Raw genomic sequence first — 24,111 nt, forward strand, 5'->3', positions numbered from 1 at the left:
CTTGACAGAGTGGCCAGCTGTAGTAGGTGGCGCAGTCTCCCTGTTCACCTGAGCTGAATGCTCCAGGTGTGTCCATGTGTGGGTTGCATGTACTCTCCTGTCATTGTTGAGCCTTGATTGCTGTTGGCACATTAGTGGGTGGGATTGACCCTCAGACTGACTGGCTGTGAAAACCAGCCATGGCTACAGCAGACAAGCTGTTGTGTGGAAGCTGACCCTATGAAATAATTCAATTTAAATGGGCTCTGGTACCTGCTGAGTCCACCCCTTGGGTATGTTGTTTGTGACGCTGATTGGGTGGTGCTATGGTGTGGTCTGAAGCTGTTTTGGTGACATCTCTTACCAGCACTGGTGTGTTAATTCTGGGGCCTTTTGGGAGGGATTCTGGCACAAGCCAGGGCCAGCCACTGCCTGTGCTGGTCTTGGAGGCTATGCTGTCAACTGAGGCTGGCTGCCACCAGTGCTAGGCTTTGGGCCACTTATCCAGAGGTACAGGGCATGCTGAGGCCAACTGCTGCTTATCTGAGGTTTGAGGATGCTTAAGAGACTTTAGAAAAATCTGCAATTGTGGGTCATTTGGGAAAAACAGCTGCTAAAAGAGGTTCAGGTAATGTACGAGTTGGGTGGGGCAAAGTCTCAGAATCACCAGGGTGGGGACTAGAACGGTGTTGTCTAGGTTAATGGAGACTCAGATATGGTGCTCACTTGCACCTGCAGGGTGGATAGGGGGAAGGCTCAACTAAGGAACCATGGCACCTGCCAATACCATAGCCCTGAGAGAGCTGCCCCTCCAGCCTTCACCCTGAATATATGTCCCTAGTGCTTTTTGAGCTGCTCTCCCTTCTCTGGAATTTAGGATGAGTGTGTATTTGCGAGTGGTCTGTGCTCAGGTCCTTTAAGAAGATCTGTGTGTCTACAGCAGCCTTTCATCTTATTTGGACATAATCCCTGCTGATTTTCACAGCCAGTCGTTTTGGAGAATTCTCCAAAATGGCACTGGTACTCTAGGCTGGAGAACTCTCACTCCTCGGGGGGGATATCCACCGCTGAGATAACCCCCCTGATTCTTAACCACAACACGTGGGTGTGGGACCTACCAGTCTTGATGTGACTTCTTACTTTTATCCTTAGTTACAAGAATTCTGTTCAGCTAGTCTTCAGGTAGTTCTCAAGGGTGTTGGTTTTATAATTTATTTGTAATTTTGATGTGATCATGGCAGGAGGCAAACACAGAGTTTACCTACCCTGCCATCTTGACCAGAAATACATTTACAGTATTTATTCAAGAAAATCCACATATAGGTAGACGTGCCAGTTCCAACCTGTGTTGTTAAGGGTCAACTGTAGTTTCCTTTGATTTCAATCTTGAAAAATTTGTTCTTGTTTTCTCAGGAAGTTGAATGCACTTTAATTCATACCTATATTTAAAAGGTTGAAGATTATGGGAACAGATCACCAGCAAAGTAAAAGGTCAGAGAGTCATCTCGGCCTTAAGTTATATGAACAAACTTTATATGTGAATGACCTGGCAATCAACTTATACTTTAGCATAGTCAACACTAAACATTTAATGTATGTTAACAAAACTCATGATCCCCATACAGAAATATGTGTAGCCTGTGTTCTCATGGAGAGGGATTTACAAAGGCAGGAACATGGTCAGATGGATATGAGTTTAAGTCTTAAGTTTGCTGTTTACTAGCAGAATGAAGTGACATTCTTAAGTACTCCAGATCTATTATGGAGCTGTTTCTCCCTCCACCCTACGTTTCATTGAACCTTTATTACTGGGCTGTAGGAAAGGAATTAAACCGACTTTTAGGTTATATTTCACTTCTCCATTAAGAGTTTTATTTTTTGGTTATATGTTATTTTTAGTTTGCTCTTTTGTCCCAGAACTAACTGTAAATGAAAGTTAGTTACTAGCTATAATTTTGACTTGTCTTTTTCACTCTTAAGTAGTCTTTGTTGAAGAAGATGTAATATCTGATGAATCATTTGGCTTAGTTTGGAAGTTATTTTTACTTAGAATAATGGATTAATTGTACTATTTTCTTTCAGAAAAGTGTATGTGAGTGGAATACCTTTAGTTTTAAGTGTAAAAAAATATCAGCAATCAGCTTTTCAGCAATGCAGAGTAGTTTAACGGGACATGAGTTTTATTAATTGCCTTTAAAATTATTTTGTTTTATATATGTTTCTAACAGTATCTGTTGTATAATTCAAATGTAGTGGTATCTGATTTAATGGTAACTTATACCAGTAACTACTATAAGTTTTTTATACTTTGTTAAGGAAGTTTTCTGTCATTATTTCTTCAAATAGGTTTTTAATTCCTTACTCTCTCTCCTTCTGATATCCCTATGATGCAAATGTTGTTATGCTTGACGTTGTCCTAGAGGATCCTTAAACTATCTTCATATTTTTTGGATTTTTTTTTCTTGTTGCCAGTTGGGTTGGGTGTCCTCTGCTACCCCATCCTCTGTGTCACTGATTTAATCCTCCATCTCATCCACTCTGTTGATTCCTTCTAATGTACTCTTCATCTCAGATATTGTATTATTTATTTCTGATTGGCTCCTTATTGTTTTTCATCTCTAGTTTTTTATTTTTTTATTTTTTATCTCTTTGTTAAAGTTTTCACTGAGTTCATCTACTCTTTTCCAAAGTTCTTTGAGCATCCTTATAACCAGTGTTTTGAACTCTGGATCTATTAAATTGCTTGCCTTCATTTTGGTAAATTCTTTTTCTGGAGCTTTGTTCTGTTCTTTCATGTGGGACATGCTTCTTTGTCTCCCCATTTTGGCTGCTTCCCTGTGTCTGTTTCTATGTATTAGGTAGGGCTTCTAAGTCTCCTGGTCTTAGTAGAGTGGCTTTATGTAGTAGGTGTGCTGTGAGGCCTAGTGGCACAGACCAGAAGGGTTCTAGCTGCTGGCCAAGTTCAGCCACAGCCTGTGTACCTCTACGGCCACCTGGTAAGAGTCACCAGGCAATCCACATATGGCTGCCACCTGTGCTGGGCTTACAGGTACCTTGAGGGGCCAAGTCAGAAACCGAAGCCAGCAGCCACTTGTACAGGGCTTGGGGCTGCTCAGCAAGACATACAGGACCCACCAAGGCCAGATGTGACTTCTTCGGGTTCTGTGAGTCTTTAAGGGATTTTATGAAAGTTTGCAGCCGGAGCCGAAACAGCCCATTTGTATGGAATAAATTACTAGAAGCAGCTTGTGTGGGCCCACAAATTGGGGGAGGCGGGGTCTCAGGGAATCCCCTGGGCAGAATGACCTGTGTTATCCATGTCGATGGAAACTCGGATACCATGGCGCCCATGTCTGCAAGCTGGGAGAGGGAGGACTCGGCATAGGAACTGTGGTGTCTATATGCACCTCTGACTGGGAGAAAGCCGCCCCACCAGCCCTCGCCCTGAAGCCCGATAGGTCAGTACCTCCCCGTGTGTCCCTGGCACCCCGCAAGCAGCTGCCCCAGCACTGGAGCTCAGAGCGAGCGAGTCCATCAGTGAGTAAGGCCGGGCGCGGGCCCTTTGAGAGGACAGCCTGTGCCCTCAGCCCTCCGTGTCACTCAGCCACAACCTCCGCTGGTTTTCATGGCCAGAAGTTGTGGGGACTTCTCTTCCTGGCACTGGATCCCTGGGCTGGGGAGCCCCGTGTGTGGGTGGGACCCATTGCTCTCAGGTGGGAGAGGGGGCTCTGAGCCAGGATAGCCCTCCCGATTTCTCCACGGCCGCACGTGGTTGTGGGACCGGGCCGTTTCTGCCCCTCTACCATTTTGAGGTGACCTGTTATTTGAGGTGACCTAGTTGTAGGCCTTCTGTTCAGCCAGACCTCAGGTGACTGCACATACTGGTTGTTCTATAGTTTTGTTATAACTTTGGTGTGGTTGCTAGAGGCAGCGAGCTCAGTCTCTACCTTCTATGCCATCTTGTGAGCTATATTTTGTCTTTTGAAATTTGCTTTAGGTCATATGCTGTGAACCAAAGACCTTAAAGGTTTGAGGTCTGGTGAGGAGATAAAACAGAAGTACAGGGGAAAGACAAATAAAAGTAGTTGTATTTAAAACAAGACCATCAAATACTGATATTTGACCACGTGTTTTATTAGAGCACAGTGTTTGGAGCACCACAGTTTAAAGGAGAGTCATCTGGGGAACGTCGGATTTAAGGTCAGCTTAGTCCTTTACTCCCTAGGCCAACTGGAACCGGGCTGAAGGAGAAAACGAATTCCAAATCCCTGGCAGAGCAAGGAGCCCCTCTGACCAACTGAAGGAAGCCAGTGGCTCCGATGTGAGACAGGTAGGTCCTTCATTGGACCAAGGCAGTAAGGATGTGCGTCATAAAGGAAAATGGGGGAAAAAGGTAAGTAAAATATGTAAAAGAGTAATAAGGTATTTGTGTGTGTGTGCTATTCTAACGGTACCTTTCACCAGTTTTAATTTTTTTTTTTAGATCTTATCCCCATGAACTAAAGAAAGCAACTTGCGGAGTCACAAACTGATTACTGATAAAAAATAATGAGCAGCTTTACTATTTCCCTTTCCAAGTGTTTGTTACTTAAACTGTTATAAGAAATAGATTCTTTTGCAACAATTTTTATATTTACATTAAACGATGCGTATACTTTTTGTAATGTTCTTCACCTACCCATATACACCAAGATCTTGGGCTAGGTATGCTTTTTCTTAAACTATTATTTTTATTCAGTTGCTTATTTCTTCATGGATGGTCAACAGGACAGAGAATGCATTATTTAAAATATGCTTAGTAGTTTCTTCTCTCATTTCTTAGACGCTGAGTATATGTGCTGTAAATGATAAATCTGGATTAGAGTTAAGTAAATATTTTTTAAGTGCTAGAAGGCATAGTGAAAAAAGTTTAAATTTCTCATCTCAAGGAATTGACCATCTAGTGGGGAGGACAGATTAGCAAAGAGACATTTTTATCCAGTGTGATCATTACAAGGTTCATAGGTTGTATAGAAAGCTAGGTTGTTCCTTCTATCTAATGTACAACCTGGCCTCATAGATACATGTGGGCGTACGGGTATGTGGGGAGCAGTAAGGAGGTTCCTCCTACAGGGCACGATGGTTGAGACGAGTCCTGGAGGATGAAGAGGAGTTGACCATGTTAGAATAGCAGATCGAAGGGGATTCTAGGCAGAAGAAGTAAGATAAGCAATGTATGAGGAAAGAAAATAGCATTGTGTGAGTATCGAATTACAAGAAGTTTGGTATTGTTCATTGATTTCCATATTGTAAATGCTCAATAATTATCTCTGGAATTAATGAACGTCAAAGGAATATTCTGCATTTACTTGTGTGGTGTTACTGTGGTTTATGTTGAACATCTAGGACCTTTTCTGTGAGGACATTGGAAGTCCAAAATGGTTCTAAGTGATATATTTATTTAAAAAATGTTTTTTAAGTTAATGCCCAAAAAATAAATTCAAAAGTTACAAAAAGATAAATAGTGAAAAGTAAGTTTTCCTCCCATTACTGTCCCCCAGACTCCTAACTCCTAGCTCTGGATACATTGTTTTTAGCTTCTTATTGTTCTTCTAGATATATTTTGTGCATATTAAAATGTATGTTCACTCACATATTTATTTTGCATGGATATATGTGTATTTACACACATGTATAATTTTTAATGCAAATAGCAGTATGTAAGATACATTATTCTGCTCCTTGCTTTTTACTTCATGGTATGTTTAGAAATTTTTCCATATCACTTAGAACTTGATTTTTTAAAAATTTAATAACTTGATTTAAAAAATCAAATTATATCAAAAGGTATATGCATTGAAAAGCTTTACTCCCACCTTTGTGTGTCCCCCTGCCCCCATCGGTCTTCGTGATCACTTTTATCAGGATCTTGTGTTTCTTCAAGTGTTTCTTGAAGCAGATAAAAGCAAATAAAAACTGTTACTATTTCTCTTCCTCTCTTTACAAAGGTAACATCATATAGAGTGTCCTGTGTTTTATTTTTCTTATTTAATAATAAATTCCAAGGATCTTTCATGTCATTAAATAGAGAACTTCCTCAATTTTTTTTACAGCTATCTTGTATTTCATCGTATGACTACATCATAGTTTCTTTAACCAATTTTTTATTAAGACGTGATTCCAGGTTTTTGGTATTACAGACAGTGCTTCAGCGATTAACTTTGTAGATCCATTAATTCATACATTTGTAGGTAATTCATCAGGTAAAACAGAAGTGGGGTTACTGAGTCACAAGACGAATGCATTTGTAATTTTGATAGATTTTGCTAAATTGCTCTCCTTAAGGATTGTACTCTTAGGCACTCCTGCCAGTATGCGAGAGGACCCTTTTCCCCACAGCCTGTCAACAGAGTTGCGTGGTCAGCATTTCTGTATTTTGGCAGTCTGATAGATGAGAAATGGTATATTGGAATATTTTAATTTGCATTGGTTTTATTATGAGTGATGTTGAGTATCTGCTTAAGGGTTCCTTGAATTTTGTATTCTGTGTGATGTTTATTAATATCCTTTATCCATTTTTATTACTGAGTTTTCCTAGTCTCTTTCTTTTCAGTTTCTAGGAGCTCTTTATATTTTAGGCACATTAGCCCATGTCAAATATTTTGTCCAGTTTGTATTTAGTTTTTATTTACGAGTGGCTTTTCCCCCATGTAGAAGTTTTTGTTTTGTTTTTCATGTTGTTTTGTATTTTAAGTCAACTTCTCTTTGTATTTCTGTTGGGCAATTTGGTTTTCAAGTTATTTTATAATACTGTGAGGTCTGAGTTAACCAGTTCTTAGAAGGAACTTAGGAACAGGCTAACTCAGATTAACTGAGTGTTGGCTTCAGGTCTCATAGCAAAGTACAGGCATTTCTGTGTTTCCCATTTTTATGCCAATGGAATGGTAGGTTGTTCTGTGTTTATACATATTTACTTGCTTTTACTTGATCCAGTTTATTTGGATACGTCCTTCCTCACTGAGTCATCTAACAGAAATCTTCTAACCTTACTGAGTAATGTGTACATACTAATATCTAGGAGATGACAGCTGTATGAAGGAACGCATAGTCTAGTCAAGGATTGAAAAAGGTCACTTTAAATCTGATTTGCTAAATGCTGTATTGGAGGTATGTTGGTATTTAAGTCTTATTTGCCAGTGGGACTGTATATAAGACCAGGACAGTTCTCAATTTTATGGTAGTTATGGTATTGCACTCTATCTTATGAATGTACTGCTAACTAGGTTGGCTGGAGATACTTTCCTTAATTATATCTAGTATTTGTTGGCTTAATATTTTATTACATAAAGCTTATAATTTTTTCCCCTCGTAGTACTTTACTGTTTCGCATTTTAAAACATTTTTACTATTTAGGCTAAAGGTACTTCAAGTGAAGAAGTTAATCTGAGTCATATGGTGCCCTATGAGCCAGTTGCAGAAGAAAAAGCAAAGGAACTACCTGAATGGAGTGAGAAAGTGGCTCAAAACATTTTGTCAGGTATTACAGTAATGTTAACATTTTCCTCCTTTAATTGTGAAACCTGTGGAACGCATGAGAGAATACTTAGGAAGATAACATTTTATATTTTGTTTCTAAATGATCAGTTTATAAATATTAAACAAAAAAAAGGAACCAGTTTTTATAACATCACATGTTGTCATATTGTTGTAAGTTTTTCTTGGACTATTATTCTCTTTTACTCTTGGGAATAATTGGTAGTGAAAAGCTTCAGGAATCCCTAAACTCTCAAATAGTTCTGATCGTGAAATTAGTTATTTTCCTTTCCTCTTTAAAATTCTCCCTTAATTCTTTTCTTTTCACACCGTCTTCCCCCTCTTCCTCCACCAAAAAAAAAAAAAGAAAAAATTATAAGATATTTAAACATGAGAAGATCTGAGGGTTACAGCCGAGCTATTTGGGAAGTAGGCCCTACTATTTAATTATAGATAGAAAAGGCTTCAAATCAATTATTTTAAATCCAGATGATCATTACTGACATATCTTTCTACTTTAATTGGTTAACATTTTAGCTTTTCAACTGTAGTAGCTCTCAGGTTTAGACCCACCTATTTTGTTTTTTAGAAACATTGCCGGTCACTTTTCAGTGAGCCAAATTTAGGACCAAATAACGGGATCATCACCAGTCATCGAAAAGACTTATCAGTACTAAAAATGTGTTAAAATAATAAAGATGTCCAAAGCAGAGGATAATTTCAATGTGAAAAACCAACAAGCTAAAATAAGTGAAAAACAATCAATTGGCCAGAAGCTAACAAAATAGTTTGCCTAGTATCAAAATGTTGCTTGAGACAAGAAGAGATAATGCTAAATTTTTTAAATATAATGTAACAGTTAAAATTGGCTCTTGAAATAGATTTTCAAAGAAGTTGTAAAGGAAAACCTTTACTCTTACAACGCTGCTCCCTAACTTTATAGGCTGCTAAGCTATTATATCAGTGTTCAGAAAACTTGCCTGTATCCACACATATGTAGATAATTAAAGTCAAAAGTCGTTTTCGTGAGTTTTTTGAGATTATACTGCTGTAAGATTACTCCATTTACTACTGCTGTGTAACAAACTATCTCAAACTTAATCTCATGAAACAAAGAACATTTGTTTATGCTTAGGAATTCTGTGAGCTAGGTATTCCAAAAGGTCACAGCAGGGATGACTTGTACCTGCTTCATGATGTCAGGGCCTCAGCTAGGAAGATTCAAAGGCTAACTAGTGACTCAATAGCTACGGACTGGCATCATCTGAAACTCCTTCGTTCACACATCTGGATTGGGACAGTTCAAAATCGAGGACTACCAGATGGAGTAACCAGAATGCGGCCTCTCCATGTGGCTTGACTTCTTCAGCATGGCGACCTTAAGCTAGTCTGGCTTCTGAGTGGTAGCTCGGGATTCCAAGTGTGAATGGTCCAGCAAACAGGCAGAAGGTGCATTACACTTTCTGATGTATTCTTGCAAATTTCTAGCATCATTAGTTATAATCAAGTAACAACCTGCCCAGATTCAAGGGCTGTGGCATAGACCCTACTTCTCAGTGGGAGGAATGTCATGGTCATGTTGAAAGAACATGTGGAATAAGAGAGACTGTTTGGGGCCATCTTTGGAAAATATCACCTGCCACAAATTCTTAGACCTCCTAGGTACCACGGAGATTCTGCACATTGGATCTACTCAGAGAGGTGACATATCCTTAAAGCCAGCTAATCTGAGGGAGGGAGCTCTTTAAAGATTTCAGTGGAACTCTCAGTGCTGCATCTTTTGAAAATGAGCAAAAACTACATTCTGGTTTACTACTTGAGACTTCAGTGTCTTCAGGCTTGTCACGCTTTTCCTTTTTATCCTATATGTTTAAGGCTAGAGTTCTATAATACCCTTAATAGTTGGTGACATTAAAACCATTTAACAGTCAATCAGAGTATATATGTTTCCTGATGTGATTTCTAACAGGTAAGATGAAAAACAACTAGCTCACCAAATAATTAAGACACATGTGACCAAAAAAAGGTGCAGAAAATACCCAAGATTTAATCCAGGGAAAATTATCTGATCTGTCAAGAAACTATTTCAATCTGACTCATGCAGGCTCTGTACAAAGATGAGTAACCAAGGATGAATTGAGCTCATTCATTATGGCCGATGATCAATTCTTTTCACTGTCAAAGGATGAGTAAAGATCAGTAAAAGCTAGTCTTATGTTTTATGAATGTAAAAGATTAAAAAAGTGAAAAAAACTGCTTAAAATTTACTTGCGTAGAATAGGGGCTTGAGAAGCATAGACTTAACATTTTAAGCTGCCAAATATTTATATGGAGTAAAGCCCTGTAAACTAATTTAGGAGGAGGTAGAGGATTTGTGACAGTAGACTGATTAACTTAAGTTTGAGTTAGATAATTTTAAGTCATCTACCAACCTTTCATTTATCCAGCAAACATTCATGGCTTGTTACATCTCAGCATTGACTGGTGCAAAGGATGCAAACCTGAGTAGAATAATCTGTATCTGGCACAACACACTCCATTTAAAAGATCTTAATAGCTACCAGTGAAATACTGCATTTCCTTATCTTCTGTTGCAGTGTCTTTAGTTTTAACGTATTACTGTTACCTCTGTTACGCTCTTCCATGGTGATGGCTCGTTCATAATTTGCATCTAGTATTTCTCTTTATTAGTCCTATGACTTCATTTATCTCACTTCCATTTATTTTTTTCTGTCCTCAATGGATGCCATCCCTTGTTTGTTCATTATAGTTTCATTGTCGTTTACTCAACTTGAATAAATTTTCATTGTCGTTTATTTTATGATTTCTCAGTCTTCCTTTTGGTTCAGCTGGTTTTTACTTAATATTTTTCAACCTGTCAGTTACCTCTAAACACACACACACATTTTTTAATAGACTTCTTTAGCCCCCTTATTGTTACGAGAACTCCTGATTAGAGTCTGCCCGCCCGAGTTTGAGACCTGAGCCTCCCACAAAGCCGGACAGTGGGGGTAGGGTGGGAACTGGAGGTGGACCTGCTCACTGAAACAGGAAGAGAACACATCAGTTCTTCTAATCAGTTACCCTTGGCACTTTTCACTGTTAGCATTATTAAATGGGTATGATTTTCACATGATGGCTGGATACCTGCTCACTCATGGGCTGGAGTAATTATGTAAAAGCCATGCCCCAGACCGTGGGAGAACATACTTGAGTATTTTATATGTCCAGCTTTGAAAGCTGATGGTTTCAGATTATAACCAAAAAGGAAAAATTTACAAGCGCAAGCTTTCTCTGGGTAGGGTGGCACTTTTCTCCCCCTCTTAGGGGACCTTTCTCCTTGTGTGTTTTTTCTTGCCTTTCCCATCTCTTTCCCACTTCTTTCCCCACAGGCTCCCTGAGGTCCTTTTCACTAGAGAAGTCTCTGCCATCCTGCTTTTTTTCTGACAGTCTCTTCTTTCATTCATGCTGCAAGAAGCAGGAGCAAAGTGAAGGACTAGGGCTTACTGTCATGAGAAATGACTTAACCATCTCGGCTTCCCAATTTCCTTCTCTCCCAGATTTTTCTTCTCATGCATTCTTTGGGTGTTATCACATCTTTGACATTCAGGTTTATGTTGCAAGCTAAAAGGTGCTGAGATTGAGAGGCTTGGGATTGGGGTTGAGGTAGGAACAGGACCCCTTTCCTATGCCTTTAACCTGAAGCAAGCCAGCAAGCATTGGTGTTTAAGATATAGCTTCCTTGGTTTCAGTTTGTATTGTGTCTGTGGCCCTAAAGACTTCATGGAGAAAGAGTGGTGCCTGGACTAAAACACAAAGAACAAGGATATCTGGGTTTACCGCTAGCCAAATATGATCTTAATGGCACCAAAACACCAAATTAGTTCCTAACAACAGTATACTGTGGTAATTAACAGATACCTACACATTGTAGTGTCAGCAGAGAGTGATACAGAACTCTGTTATTGGGTGATATGTAATCTAAGTATTGAAAGATGAGTTTACTTAGAAAAGGTGTATGTTCCAGGCAGAAAACTATAAGTGCAAACTTGGCTTGAAAGTTTATGGCATGTTTGGGATCTGAACATTGAACTCCTTGGAGTTTTTCCTGCAGGTCAGTTATTAAAGGGCTAAAAAGTAGTCAGCCCTAATAATATGCACTTAAAATTTTTTCTTTAAATAGGTGCTTCCTGGGTGAGTTGGGGTTTAGTCAAAGGTGCTGAATTTACTGGCAAAGCAATCCAGAAAGGCGCCTCTAAACTCAGAGAACGGATTCAACCAGAAGAAAAACCAGTGGAAGTCAGCCCGGCTGTGTCCAGGGGACTCCACATAGCAAAGCAGGCTACGGGAGGAGCAGCGAAAGTCAGTCAGTTCCTGGGTAAAGTGACTTCGGATGACTTTCTTTTCAGTTAAATGAAAAATAATTTCTTCATCCAGTTTAATCTGAATGCCCGTTTAGATGGTTTAAGAGTAAAGAATTAGGACAAAGCAGTTTCAACTTCCTACTCATAGTAGGATCTGTAGACCAGCAACATCACCCGATCAGAACCGTAGCAATATTTCAGAAGCAGGCACTTGACACATCTGCTGATTGATAGAAATCTGCATTTAAGAGATCCCTAGGTGATTTTTATTTGCATATAAAAGTTGGAGAAACACTGGTTAAAGGGTTGTTTTGATATGTTGGAGAGGGGAGTATCCGTGCCTTTGAAAAGGAATGGTCCTAAATGTTTTTGCTACTGTTGATTATGACACATTTTACTGCATGGTAGTTGAGAGTCAAGAGGAAAAGATACATTGTTTGAGTAAAGCTGACTTAGTGATTCTGGTATCCGCCTTTCCAAGCAATATGCTTCTAACCCCTTCTCCTTTGACATTTGGTATTTATTTTAAAATGGTCAGGTATCTTCTTAATGGATTGTCTTTAAATGGTGTAAGATTATCTTTTTGGTACTTAGTTTTCTTTTGAATCAAATTGGTTTGTTTACTTTTACATACCTTACTACTACTATCTCAGTGAGTATTTGCTGACATAGAGAAAAAATACAAATATGCTTAGCTGGAAAACACAAAAGGTAGACCTACCTACCCACCTTACATTGCAGCAATCAGATAGAAAAGGTGGATGGTTTTCTTTTAAGTATATTGCCAAAAAGAACATATATTTAAGAGGCAGGATTACAAACATCAGTGGGGTCTGCACATATATCCTTAAACCAAACAATAGCCTTTGTTTAAAAAATAGCCAGCCTTGGTTCCCATCTTTAAAATAGAAATGGTAACATTTTTCAGTAAAACAACTTTAGATGCTCGTGTAAGAATTTTGATAAATAAGAGTGATAAAATCGGGGAAGAATATGTTTTTTCTAAGTGTTGTTTTTTAATGGTTATATTAGTTGACGGAGTTTGCACTGTAGCAAATTGTGTTGGAAAGGAACTAGCCCCACACGTCAAGAAGCATGGAAGCAAACTTGTTCCAGAATCTCTTAAAAAAGACAGAAATGGGAAGTCTCCCCTGGACGGTGCTATGGTCGTAGCAGCAAGTAGTGTTCAAGGTAACAGAAGGCCCAGAAATTTAACTAGGAAGGCCTGTTTGCTTAGAGCTAGCTTTATTTACTTTTAAATACATTTGCAGGTTTTTCAACTGTCTGGCAGGGATTGGAATGTGCCGCCAAATGCATTGTTAACAACGTTTCAGCAGAAACAGTACAAACTGTCAGATACAAGTAAGTTAAATTTGATTATTTTAATGACTAAAACTTAAGAAGCAGTTAAGGTGATTATGTAGTTATTAAGTATCTGATTATTTTTTTTCACTTGCTATTTTTCTTAAGAGAATATTTTTAGCAAATTAATAGAATTTTGTGACTTTGCCTTATATTACTGTTATAAACATTTGTTCATCATTAATGCAAAAAATAAGTTTAATTTTTAAAAAGCCTAGTGTTTCTGTACCATTATTAATTGCATGTTCTTGATGGGTGATGTTAGCCTGTAGTTTTCATGGGAAAAACATGAATTATAATTAAACTATTGTACCTCATTAACATTAGCCCCTTCTGTATGCAAAAAATGTTAAATTATGCCACATCTTATGTGACTCTGCCACTGTACATTTGCATTAGAACAGACAGATGGAATATCTTCTATTTCATATATTAAAAAGTGGACAAACAGAAATGAATGATTTACCTAAGCTCATCTGATAAGTGGTATTAAAGATGAGATTTAAAACGGGATCCTCTGATTTTAGCTCTTTATTCTGTCTTCACAAGTACTAGAGGAATCAAGGTCTGAAAATCTAGTATGAAGGACCTGAGTTGCTTTCTTAGCTTCAAATTACTTTAGATCTTAATATTTTAATGTTTATTTAAAAAGAAGTAGTGTTAATGGCATTCTCAACTCTTAGTTGTGTTATCCACTCACTGACATTTGAGCTCGTACTTGTGTATGAGACATTGTGCTCAGTGCTTTTCATGTGTATTGTTTAATCTTTAACACTGTTATCTCCATTTTGCAGATGAGGAAACCAAAGCATAGAGCTATTAAATACCATGTTAACAGTTTGCCCCTGTAACTAGGAGAGCTGGGATTTAAGCCAGGTCTTTCTCTGTTAAGCATTGTCAGAGTGTGGTCCTGAGCCACCACAGCCCTTGATGGGACATCTGTGCAAGTTTAGTATCTAGAGTTATTTTCCACTACTATCTAGCATGTGTTTAGATTCCCTCCCACCGCAGTATATTACCATTAGCTTAGGATATACTAACTTAATTTCCACTCTGAGTTGACTTGATCTCTTCAATCTGAGGCATGCTTACCTTTGAATCAAAACAATGTCCTGACACTTCATCTTGGAGTGTCAATTTTACAAAACGATTTGGAAAAGAAAATAGAGTAGATCTGAGATTCTTTCAGTGGAAATGTAAAACCCAGGTCTCCCTACTCACCTCTTATTACTTGTGACATTGACTTCTGACTAATACTCTGTGTTATGACTTTAAAGTTACTTTGATAGATCAGCCATAATTTGAAAAATAATTTATTATTTTGTTGGAAGAGCAGGAGAAGGTCAGAAGTGCTTTTAGGCCAAAAGTGAGTTATTTTTAGATTATCGTATCATTCGTTAGCACAGATAATTAGGCAGTCATATTAGAAAGTAGGAAGTGCTTTATTGGGTTTGTCCATTTCCTGCTTTAATGAAAAAAAAAATGCTTACCTAAGTACTGTTATGTAGAGCCTTATTAAAGGTTTGGGATTCACATGACTAAGAAAGTACAGGGTTTTGGTGTCAATTTTGTATTTCTGGTCCTTAGTGAGGATAATATGATGAATAGGATATCTTAACAGTGGTTCTGATCTAGTTTATATCAATGATGGTGTGTATTGCTATTATTTTATCTTTTCCTCCAAAGATTCATGGAGTGAAAAAAAAGCAGGTAAGTGAGAATTTAGTTGATATTTTTTAAATAAACCTTTTATTTAAAATCTAAATCTTCATCTTATTTTGGGACACTTGGTAGTTGTACCTGAAATTAAGAACTTCACATTTACACTCGCTTAATTTCACTTTGTTGATTTTGACTCATCATTGTCTGTTCTTCATTTTGGCTTCAGATTTTAGTGTGCGATGTTAGCCAGTCTTCATTTTGTGTTATCTATGGATTTGAAAGACTTGTCTTTTTTACATCTTAGATTTTTTCACAACTTTTTATGGATAAGGTCTGTCCTCTTCCGCTGATTGTTCTCGCTCCCAGATTTAATGCTTATTAAGATTGGTGTCTGCAAACCTCCTAACAATATTCTCATTTGGCTCACTTTTCAATTTTGTGTTGTCAAATTACTTCTCAGGGTTGTTGTCTTCCACATCATTCGTTAAATATTGGTTCTGAGTTTTTACTCTATACTCTGTCCTTTTCTCCTCTTCTTGATGCCATCTGTAACTGTGGCTACAGTTACTACCTCTATGCCAGCAACTCTCAATTCTGTTTCCTCTTAACTTTTCTCTTAATTTTCAGGTTCACACGTTTCAGCTACATAAGCACTACAGCCATTCAGTCACTACATCCTGTTTTTTGTTTTCTTCCCTTTTTCTTCAGCCTCATTACCACTACCGTAGAGTTTACCTCATCATTTCTCATCCAGCTCACAGCTTGTTTCCTAACCAGTTCTTCTGTATTAAATCCTTATAATTCACAGTGCAACCCGAATTAGATCTTTATAAAATATAAATGTGGTCATTCCATTCACAACGATTTCACAATAAAGTTTAAATTCCTCAGCTTTATCTACAAGGTTCTTCATACATAAATTGTCCACAACCTATCTGCCATTTGTCTATTTGGTGGATAGATAAATAAGAAGTTATTTCTATTTAAAATATTTAAGGTTAATATTTCTGAGAATGTCTTTGAAGCTTGCATGAAAACTGAATTTTAGACAGATTTATTTGAAAGTTATTATGACAGAAATTTTGTTATGATTAGTAAAATCTAGAATCACTGCTAGCATGCTGCTTTTGTAGATATTACTGAATGCACTGAAGAAGTTTCTGAAAAATCTCATTCAAATTATAAATTGAATCCCATTTACTTATTTAGGGAATACTTTATATTCATTTTTTATTGTTCTTCAGTTGATACAGTAGTGTTACTCAGTATATAAAATCTGTTTAATAAGTTCTAATTAAAGTTAACTTTTTAAAAAGTAACAAGTCAAAAATAAGCTTTATCCTTTAGCCAGAGATAGGTTTTCTAGTTGTTATCAGTATAGTTTGAATCTGAATGAAGAAGAGAACTGAGCAGTTACTTATCAAGAAAGAAAAATAAATAAATAAATAAATAGATAGATAGATAGATAAATAAATGAATGAATGAATGAATGAATGAATGAATGAATGCCAGGAATACTGGTTCTAAGTCACATTGGGAAGCAGAGGTGATAGGTGAGGATATATTTTAAAAAATATGACTGCTGATCCATTTTACAAGATGTTTAAAAATAATTAAATATTTGGAACCATGGAAATTTTAACGTGCTTTAACATATACATCTCATTTTATAAGATGAAAAGAGGAAGTCGATGAAAAGCAAGGCGGGCGAGACTTCACTAAGGTCATATGGCTAGTCATTGACACAGTTTATTAGAATCTAGTTTTCTGACTCTTAGTTTGGCACTTTTTCCCAATTAACAGGAATTGTTGCTGAAATGGAAGTAGCATGGCAGGAAGAACAAGCAAAATTATCAGGTCACCAACATAGACTCCCCTTTTTATTCTTTTAGTACATTATTAAAAATAATGTAGTCTTTAGAATTATGTTATATATAGAAATATTACGAGTGCCTTTAGAGGTATCAAACTATATGGGTAGAATAGGAAACATTCGAAATATTCAGAAGTGAAATTTTATGACTCCGGAAAAGATTTCCTGTATTCGAAAACACTAATATGACCAGATTCTTAAGTTGCGGTGTCACTTCCTTGTAGCTGACTGTCCGAGAGAGAGAAGCCCTAATAGAAACCTGCTTATCCAAGAGTTATGATCACTCTTCTATTGCTGAAACTGCCACCTCCCCTTTCTTCTCATTTAGCTTTAGCCATTGCCACCTGATGATAGGATTTGTGACGGGCTTGACTGACAGAATGTCCATGTCTTCTGCAACATCAGCAAATCCTGTGGAATGCCGAGTGGTTACAGAGCAACAGGGACTGACAGAAAGCAGTTGAGGCAGCTTTTCTGTCTGGTAACTAGTGAGAAAGCCCTAATCAAGACTGGCACCAGACATAAGGTTTGGCAGATTGTAGGTTCGGCTATGCTTTGGCTGTAGTTAACATTAGGCAGAGGGGCAGAATGGAATCATCATTCAGGAGCGTAATAAGAGTACTTCAGTTGTCTAGAAGTGACACTGAAAAACAGTCAAGCATGAACAAGCCTGCAGGATCACGAAGCACTGTTCTAGGTCAGTCTGATAGTAATAGAAGATTCGTTAGTTCAAAGGACAGAGCCAGTGTTAGTATAAAATGTCAGATACAGGTCACAAAGCACCTAGGAAACTTCAGCTGGGTCCTGGAGAAAATTGTAAAATTTTGCCTTTAATTATTTCTTGTTTAAGCAAATCTTTGGGAAACCTATGGACAAGAAAAGCTTTAAAAGCCTGGTATTTATAAAAAGGTAAAGAGTAAAACAAAACAGGGTAAGTTTTAGTATCCTTATATAGGACTTCAAATTGTATTTTTCTCATGGAAATGGTATTAAAAACAGATACTGATCTTTGTGAATAAAAATTACTTTTGTACACTTCTTTATAATACCCCAAGCACTTTGCTATACATTTAATACTCAAGAAACTCTTGTGAGATGGATAAGGCAGGAATTGCTGATTTCATTCATTCAACAAATAGTGAATGTCAGGCACTGTTCTCAAGGCTTATAATACATTAATGAACAAAGCAAAGAGTTTTCTAATGAGCTTTACATTCTAGTGAGATAAACAATCAGCAAAGCAAAAACAATGGGTGTAAATAAGTTCTATAGTATATAGCAGATGGTAAGTTATAGAAGAAGAAAGAGCAGTTTAAGGAGCGGGGTTGACTGGCAGTAAGGCAGGGCATGTGAGGTAAAGCAATATAAATAGGTTAGGTACTGAGAAGATAAGTCAAAGAAGGTGAAGCAGTTAGCTGTGTTGAACACCTGGGATGACAGTAGTCTAGTCAGATACCAGCCAGTACAAAGGTCCTAAGACAGCACACGTATGCTCGGTGGGTTCAAAGAACAGCAAGAGGCCAGTGAGTCTCCAGTGAAGTGGAGCGAGGGGGAGCGTGCGTTATAGAATCTGCTTAAAGACAAACTCAGATTCTGATAGTTAAGGTAGAACTGAAAACCATTTATAGGAACTTTATATTATTTGTGTCTTGCAGTTGCTTCAATAGAAATTCTCTTACATTTCCAGAAGGGATGGATAAAAAAAGAAAATAATGACTGATGAACAATATTATTTATATTTTATTCTCCAGCATAAACAGTCTTTATCACATTAATCCCCATTATCCCAAATTTATTTTCACACAGATTTTGCTAAAGGAGAACATATAGCCTTAGCACAGTGTGATTTTCTTCTTTAGGATGTGTTCATTAAATTGAAACCTAACCTTTGATTTAGCTTTCAGGGATAACATGCTAATCATGTGACTTATATAATACTAATTCAGAAGACCTTAATTTATCTTTATAATTTCATTTCTCTTGAAGATACGGGCATACCGCAGGAGAAGCTACACACGATGCAGTAGATTCCGCCATCAATGTTGGTTTAACTGCCTATAACATTGACAACATTGGCATCAAAGCAATGGTGAAGAAAACTGCAAAACAAACCGGACAAACAATCCTTGAGGACTATAAAATACTTGATAATTCAAAGGGGGAGAATCTAGGAGGGGGAGCAAATGTAAACGTGAAAGGGGAGAAGGAGGAGCAGACAGAGGAACTAGAGAAGAAGGAGGCAAAGAAGAAAGGTAAATGATGAAAGGGCAGCGAATCACCTATACCAAAGCCTTAAAAGACGGATGCGACTGTGCTAAGAGGCAGATGTGGAATTCGCCATCGATTAACCAGTATTTTAACAAAGTATTCATTTCTACAGAGTAACTGTTTCCATAAGCTTTATGGCATGTATTCTACTTACAAGGAAAATAATTGGTATTCTTTCATCTGGCCTTTAGAAATGTCCAGTTATATTCTCAGTAAGTTAATTTTTTCTAAATGTGGCTAAAGTATTTTTGCAGTTAAAGTAAGACTAATAATACATGCGCTATAAACCTCATTAAACCCAATATTAAACTATTTTTGTATTTGCTATCTTTCAGAAAGCAAAGTAGGAAATTATTATATATTTACATAATATTGGCATTTAGTAACCTTAGTTTTATTTGTAATGAGAAGGATAATTTAAAATACTATTTCCTCTTTTTGCACTAATCATGGATCTTTTTAAGTACTTGTTAGAATTTCCAGCATATAAGCTAAACAAAAATTGTATTCCTAAACTAAGAATTCTCAGATAACATTTAAAAGATGTTTTCAAAACAGGGAATGGTCTAGTCATGAAAAATAAAAAGTTCTATAAAATTATTTAGTAGCTTACCTCTTAGGAAATAGGATGGTCTTTTTGATTTAAAATGAATACAAATAGATTTTAAAGTTTTCTGGATTTAGACTGGCCTGGGGAATTTAGGGGTATGATTGCTATTGTATTAAAATTCGAAGTGACGATTATTTAGTCTATTATATCTACTTCTGTAAGTTTCCCCAAAAGGCTAAAATTTTATGAAAAAATGAGGATAAACAGTATTGAGTTTATGGATAGCAAATATATTTTTATTTTGGAATCAGTCATTGGAATTTTATATATTAAAAAGCCATTAAATTATTAGAAAAGGTTTTATTCATAATATGAAGATGTTAGGCTTACTCCTCGGTGGGTGGGCATAACAGTTTCTACTTTGGCAGAAGGCAGGATATTCACAGACCTTTAAGCTACAAATATGTAGGTAAATACCTGATGGCATTTTATTTTTGTTTACTGATTTTAAAAGATTGGTATTGGTTTTCATAGCTATCGTCCATCCTAATATTTTTGAATCTCTAATGGCTACTTAGTTTATTAGACCTTTTTTGAAACTGTCTAAATAATGCACTTTGTGAATGAATGAACTCTCTGAATTACCTGGCTGCAGATACTGTCATAGGCTTGCTTGTATTTTGGGAACACAATAGAATTGGTGGAGTCTTTCTGTAAGGCCAAGGATAATGGACTAGTTGTTAAAACGGAAATAAAATTGAATTGGTAAATAGATTTTAGTCTCTGCCTTGTTTAAGAAATGGAATGGCAAGTAGTGGAGCTTAAAGTTTAAAAAGTAACCTTAGTTCAGAGGTCAGTAAAATTAGATTTATCAATAGGTATCTAGTTGGTTTTTTCACTTTCTTAGGCTGTTCACTAGGTTGTGAGGCAGGACAGATAGCCCAGGGGCAGGATGCATTTTTCCTTTCCTCAGACTTCCGCCCTTGTTTTAGTCCCCACGGGGCAATTAGCCAAAACCGGTCTTTTCTAGCCTGGAGGCCATCCTTGGCTAAGGCATGACCTATGGCTAGTTACAATACATTATAATCGCATCCACATTGGAAACACTGCTGCTCCCATCATGCACCTGACGCTGTGACAGCTCTGGAAACACCATATGAGGAAGAAGGAGCGGGAAACCCAGCTCCCTGCTACTGGGAGGCAACAGGAGGTTCTGTCAGTACCATGTTTCTGGCTCTGCCCCTAAGAAGAACAAAAGGCCGGATATTATAACTCACCAAATAATTACGGAGGCCGAACAGCCCCAAAGATCTGCAGTCAGTGAGCTGGAGAGCCAGGAGAGCTGCCGCGTTGTTAGCGTCCAGGTCTGAAAGTCAGAACCGGGAGAGCCAGTGCTATCAGTTCCAGTCTAAAAGCCCGCAGGCTGGCGACTCAAGAAGAGCTCCTTTCTGTCTGAAAAGACCAACAACCAACATACTAAAGCAGCCAGGCAAGAGTTCCCTCTTCCTTAGCCTTTTTGTCTGTTCTAGTCTTCAAGCGATTGGTTGAAGGCAATCTGCTTTACTCAGTCTGCTAACTGAAATGTTGATCTCATCCCGAAACAGCCTCACAGACACACCCAGAGTTATGTTTGGCCAAATGTCTGGGCACCCTGTGGCCCAATCAAGCTGACAAAATTAACTGTCACAGCTTCTTAGCCTACTTTTCATTGTCTAGAGGCCTTTCACCTAACTTTGTTTGGCTCTTAGAGACTCAACAGATACCAAGTATGAAAAACAACAGTTTTCAATATTTACTGCTATCAAGGTTTTTCTTCACTTTGCCTCTGCAGACGGTCCCTCCCCATGCTGTGCTGGGTAGTTTTCTGTGCGTGCCTCCAGGAACTTGACTAGCTATAGAAATAATGATAGCTAATGTGTATATAGTACTTACTATGAACCAGTAGTGTCCTAAGTACTTTTACATAAATTAACTCCTTTTGATCTCATAATTCTCATGAGGTATGTGCTATTCATGCTCTTACAATATTTTACAGAATAGAAAACAGGTGTAGAGAGGTTAAGTACTATCCTAAGGTGGAAGAGAACAATATGAAAGGAAAGGCCACACGCCTCAAAAAGGAGGGACCTACACAGTAGAGTGATTGTTAGGCCAGCTGTCTATCTTTTCCTTAAACAGAGGTATATAAGGAAGAATAAAATGGTCTTCATAGATTTCCTGATTCCAGCTGCTTAACACTATTAGTATTTATTATAAGTCCATTGGCTTGATGGTAGAAAATGTCCCGAGACATTAGAAAATAGGTCATCAGTCCTAGATTCTGGTGATAGTCTGAGCTTTTGTACTTTTTTCTGTCTTCATTGAAAAGCCAGTCTTAGGGCTTGTCAGCCAGAAACCATTTTATATCCACTTGTCAAGTAAGCTAATTAATATTGCTGTAAGTAATCAGAAACTATTTCTCTGATCTATTGTTGCCAAACTCAAGACTAGGTGTTTTTAAACTAGGTGTTTTTAAAAATCCTAATGGATTTTTCCAGTTTGTATTCAGAAATGCTTAAAAGAGAACATTTCATTGTTTCTGAATAGCTTGTTTTCTTAAATTTTTTTTCTATTCACAATATATTTCACAGATCCAGAGAAATGAATTAAAAAAAATAAGGACATAGATCAGATTTTAAAAAAAGAAACCCTAAATAATGTTCTTAAATGAATTCTTATGCAAAAAGTCATGTGATTAAAGTTTGTCACCCTACAGATTATTCACTGGAGGAAACAGTGACTAGCAGAGGGAAGTGTTCTCTGCACCGTCCTCCACCCTCCTCCCAGTCTGTTTTGTTTAAATTTAGAAGACAAATTTAGAAACCAGCTGAAGAACAAATAGCTTGAGTACTATGCATGAAGCAACATCTCTGAGATGAGCATGTCTAAGAAGCTCCACAGACAATAACCCTAGTTAATAAAATACGGCTATTTAGGGAGTTACTGGGTTGGGAGCTGAAAGAATGCAGCTTTGGTAGACAGTAGTTTTTAAATTTAAGGTTTCTGAGCTAAAGCCACTCTGGTGACAGGATTCAGTGGTTAGCTGTGGAAGTGAAGTGGAGATCGAAGTGATGTGAATTGCGAATTGATAGGCAAGACTTTGGGTGGAAAGACTTTTTTTTTGGTCAAAGTCAGTGAACAAGGAGTGACTGTTAAGTGTCTGGGTGAAGCGGGGAGGAGTAGATGGTGTCACGCCACGAAGCAAGTATATCAGAGGAGTGGGTTTTTTCACATGAGGTCAGAAGGGCAGTGATCTGGAAATAACAGGTGGAGAGGATTCTTGACCTTCTTGACCCAAAAGAACAGAGACCTCTACAGAGAAACCAGAGAACAAATACATCAATCTTTGCCTTTTGATATTTCAAAAGCTATGGTTTGGTGAGAATCAGATTTGCAAGAATAATACATGACCATCCCTCTACCATCCCCAGCCCACTCTCACTCTCATCCCCTCAGTCTAACAAAACGAAGAACTTTGGGGAAAAAGGCAGAGAATAAACACTGGTGAATATGTAAGAGCAGGAGTATCTTGCTGCCTACAATCTACCTCAGACTGAGCACAGAAGTGGGAGTGCAAGTTTCGCCATACCACATGATTTACTGACATACTGTCGGGAATTATTTTGAATTACACCTCTCTTCTCACTTAAATTGTTTTTTGGAAAGCAGTGAACTTATTTAGCTTCTCTTACACATTACTTTGTACACAATAAATCCTCAATTGCTAGGATTAACCTGATTCCTCAAGATGTTTCAAATGATCTTTTGCCTACAAATTGGGTGCTTTTTGGCCATTAAACACACTATCAGTCTAATGTGCTACTATGTTTATTTTCTAGTCAATTCAATTACAGACTCTTCTCCTGGTTACCCCACCCCACCCCCCAATACAGAGATTCTCCAGATTTCCAGAATCTTCCTTCTCTCTTTCAAAAGCCACTTCTAAATGAAGACTGTCCTTACTTAGCTCCAGCATCTATCTTGTGAACTATTCTGCGGTTTATTTTACACAAACTATAACAATCATGGGTCCAAAATTTTTGCTGTCAGTTTCTAATATTTTTCCCATAAATTATTTCCCAAAATTATGTTGGTAGAAGCCAAATGAAACAATTAACCAAATGTGCTTTTTATGCTTTAAAAAATTTCCTTTTATAGGCATAGTTGCTGACCACTCTACTCAGCACAGATGGAGCAGTAAACAGAATAAAGGAATTCTTTACCAAATTGTGATTTCAGAAAACATGGTCCCTACTCACACTTAACATGCACCAGAGAAGTCAGAGGGGAAGGCAGATGGGAGCCAGGGATGATGCTAATGCACACTTATTGAGGATAGTATGCAAAATTGACAATTACAGTTATAATCATGAAATTTCACGTTGTAGCGGGCAGCTTTGAGTTAGCGTGGACAGTTCTCAGAGCTGCCTAAACTTGAAATAATCTGGACGAGAAATTCAGAGTGCGGGCAGCGCCTTCGTAAGATCCCAGACACTTCGCCA

The 24,111-nt window shown here is 37.6% G+C and overlaps 1 protein-coding gene across 8 annotated transcripts in view; it reads left to right on the top strand.

Annotated features, from left to right (window-relative positions):
• SPART (spartin) overlaps positions 1-20,344 on the top strand; it is a 65,562-nt gene extending 45,218 nt beyond the window's left edge. For 5 of the 8 annotated variants that reach the window (XM_039872998.1, XM_039872994.1, XM_039872997.1 and 2 more), the window contains exons 4-9: positions 4,205-4,372; positions 7,372-7,495; positions 11,675-11,869; positions 12,888-13,046; positions 13,127-13,217; positions 18,739-20,344. In XM_039872998.1, coding sequence (XP_039728932.1) covers positions 4,205-4,372; positions 7,372-7,495; positions 11,675-11,869; positions 12,888-13,046; positions 13,127-13,217; positions 18,739-19,012 — 1,011 coding nt within the window. In that variant the 3' untranslated portion in view covers positions 19,013-20,344. The remainder of the gene's footprint in view (positions 1-4,204; positions 4,373-7,371; positions 7,496-11,674; positions 11,870-12,887; positions 13,047-13,126; positions 13,218-18,738) is intronic. The other 3 variants (XM_039872999.1, XM_039873000.1, XM_039873001.1) reach the window with 3 other exon arrangements.
• The last annotated feature ends 3,767 nt before the right edge of the window (positions 20,345-24,111 follow it).

This window comes from Pteropus medius, unplaced genomic scaffold, assembly GCF_902729225.1.
Source record: "Pteropus medius unplaced genomic scaffold, Ma_sr-lr_union100, whole genome shotgun sequence".
Lineage (NCBI taxonomy): Eukaryota > Metazoa > Chordata > Mammalia > Chiroptera > Pteropodidae > Pteropus > Pteropus medius.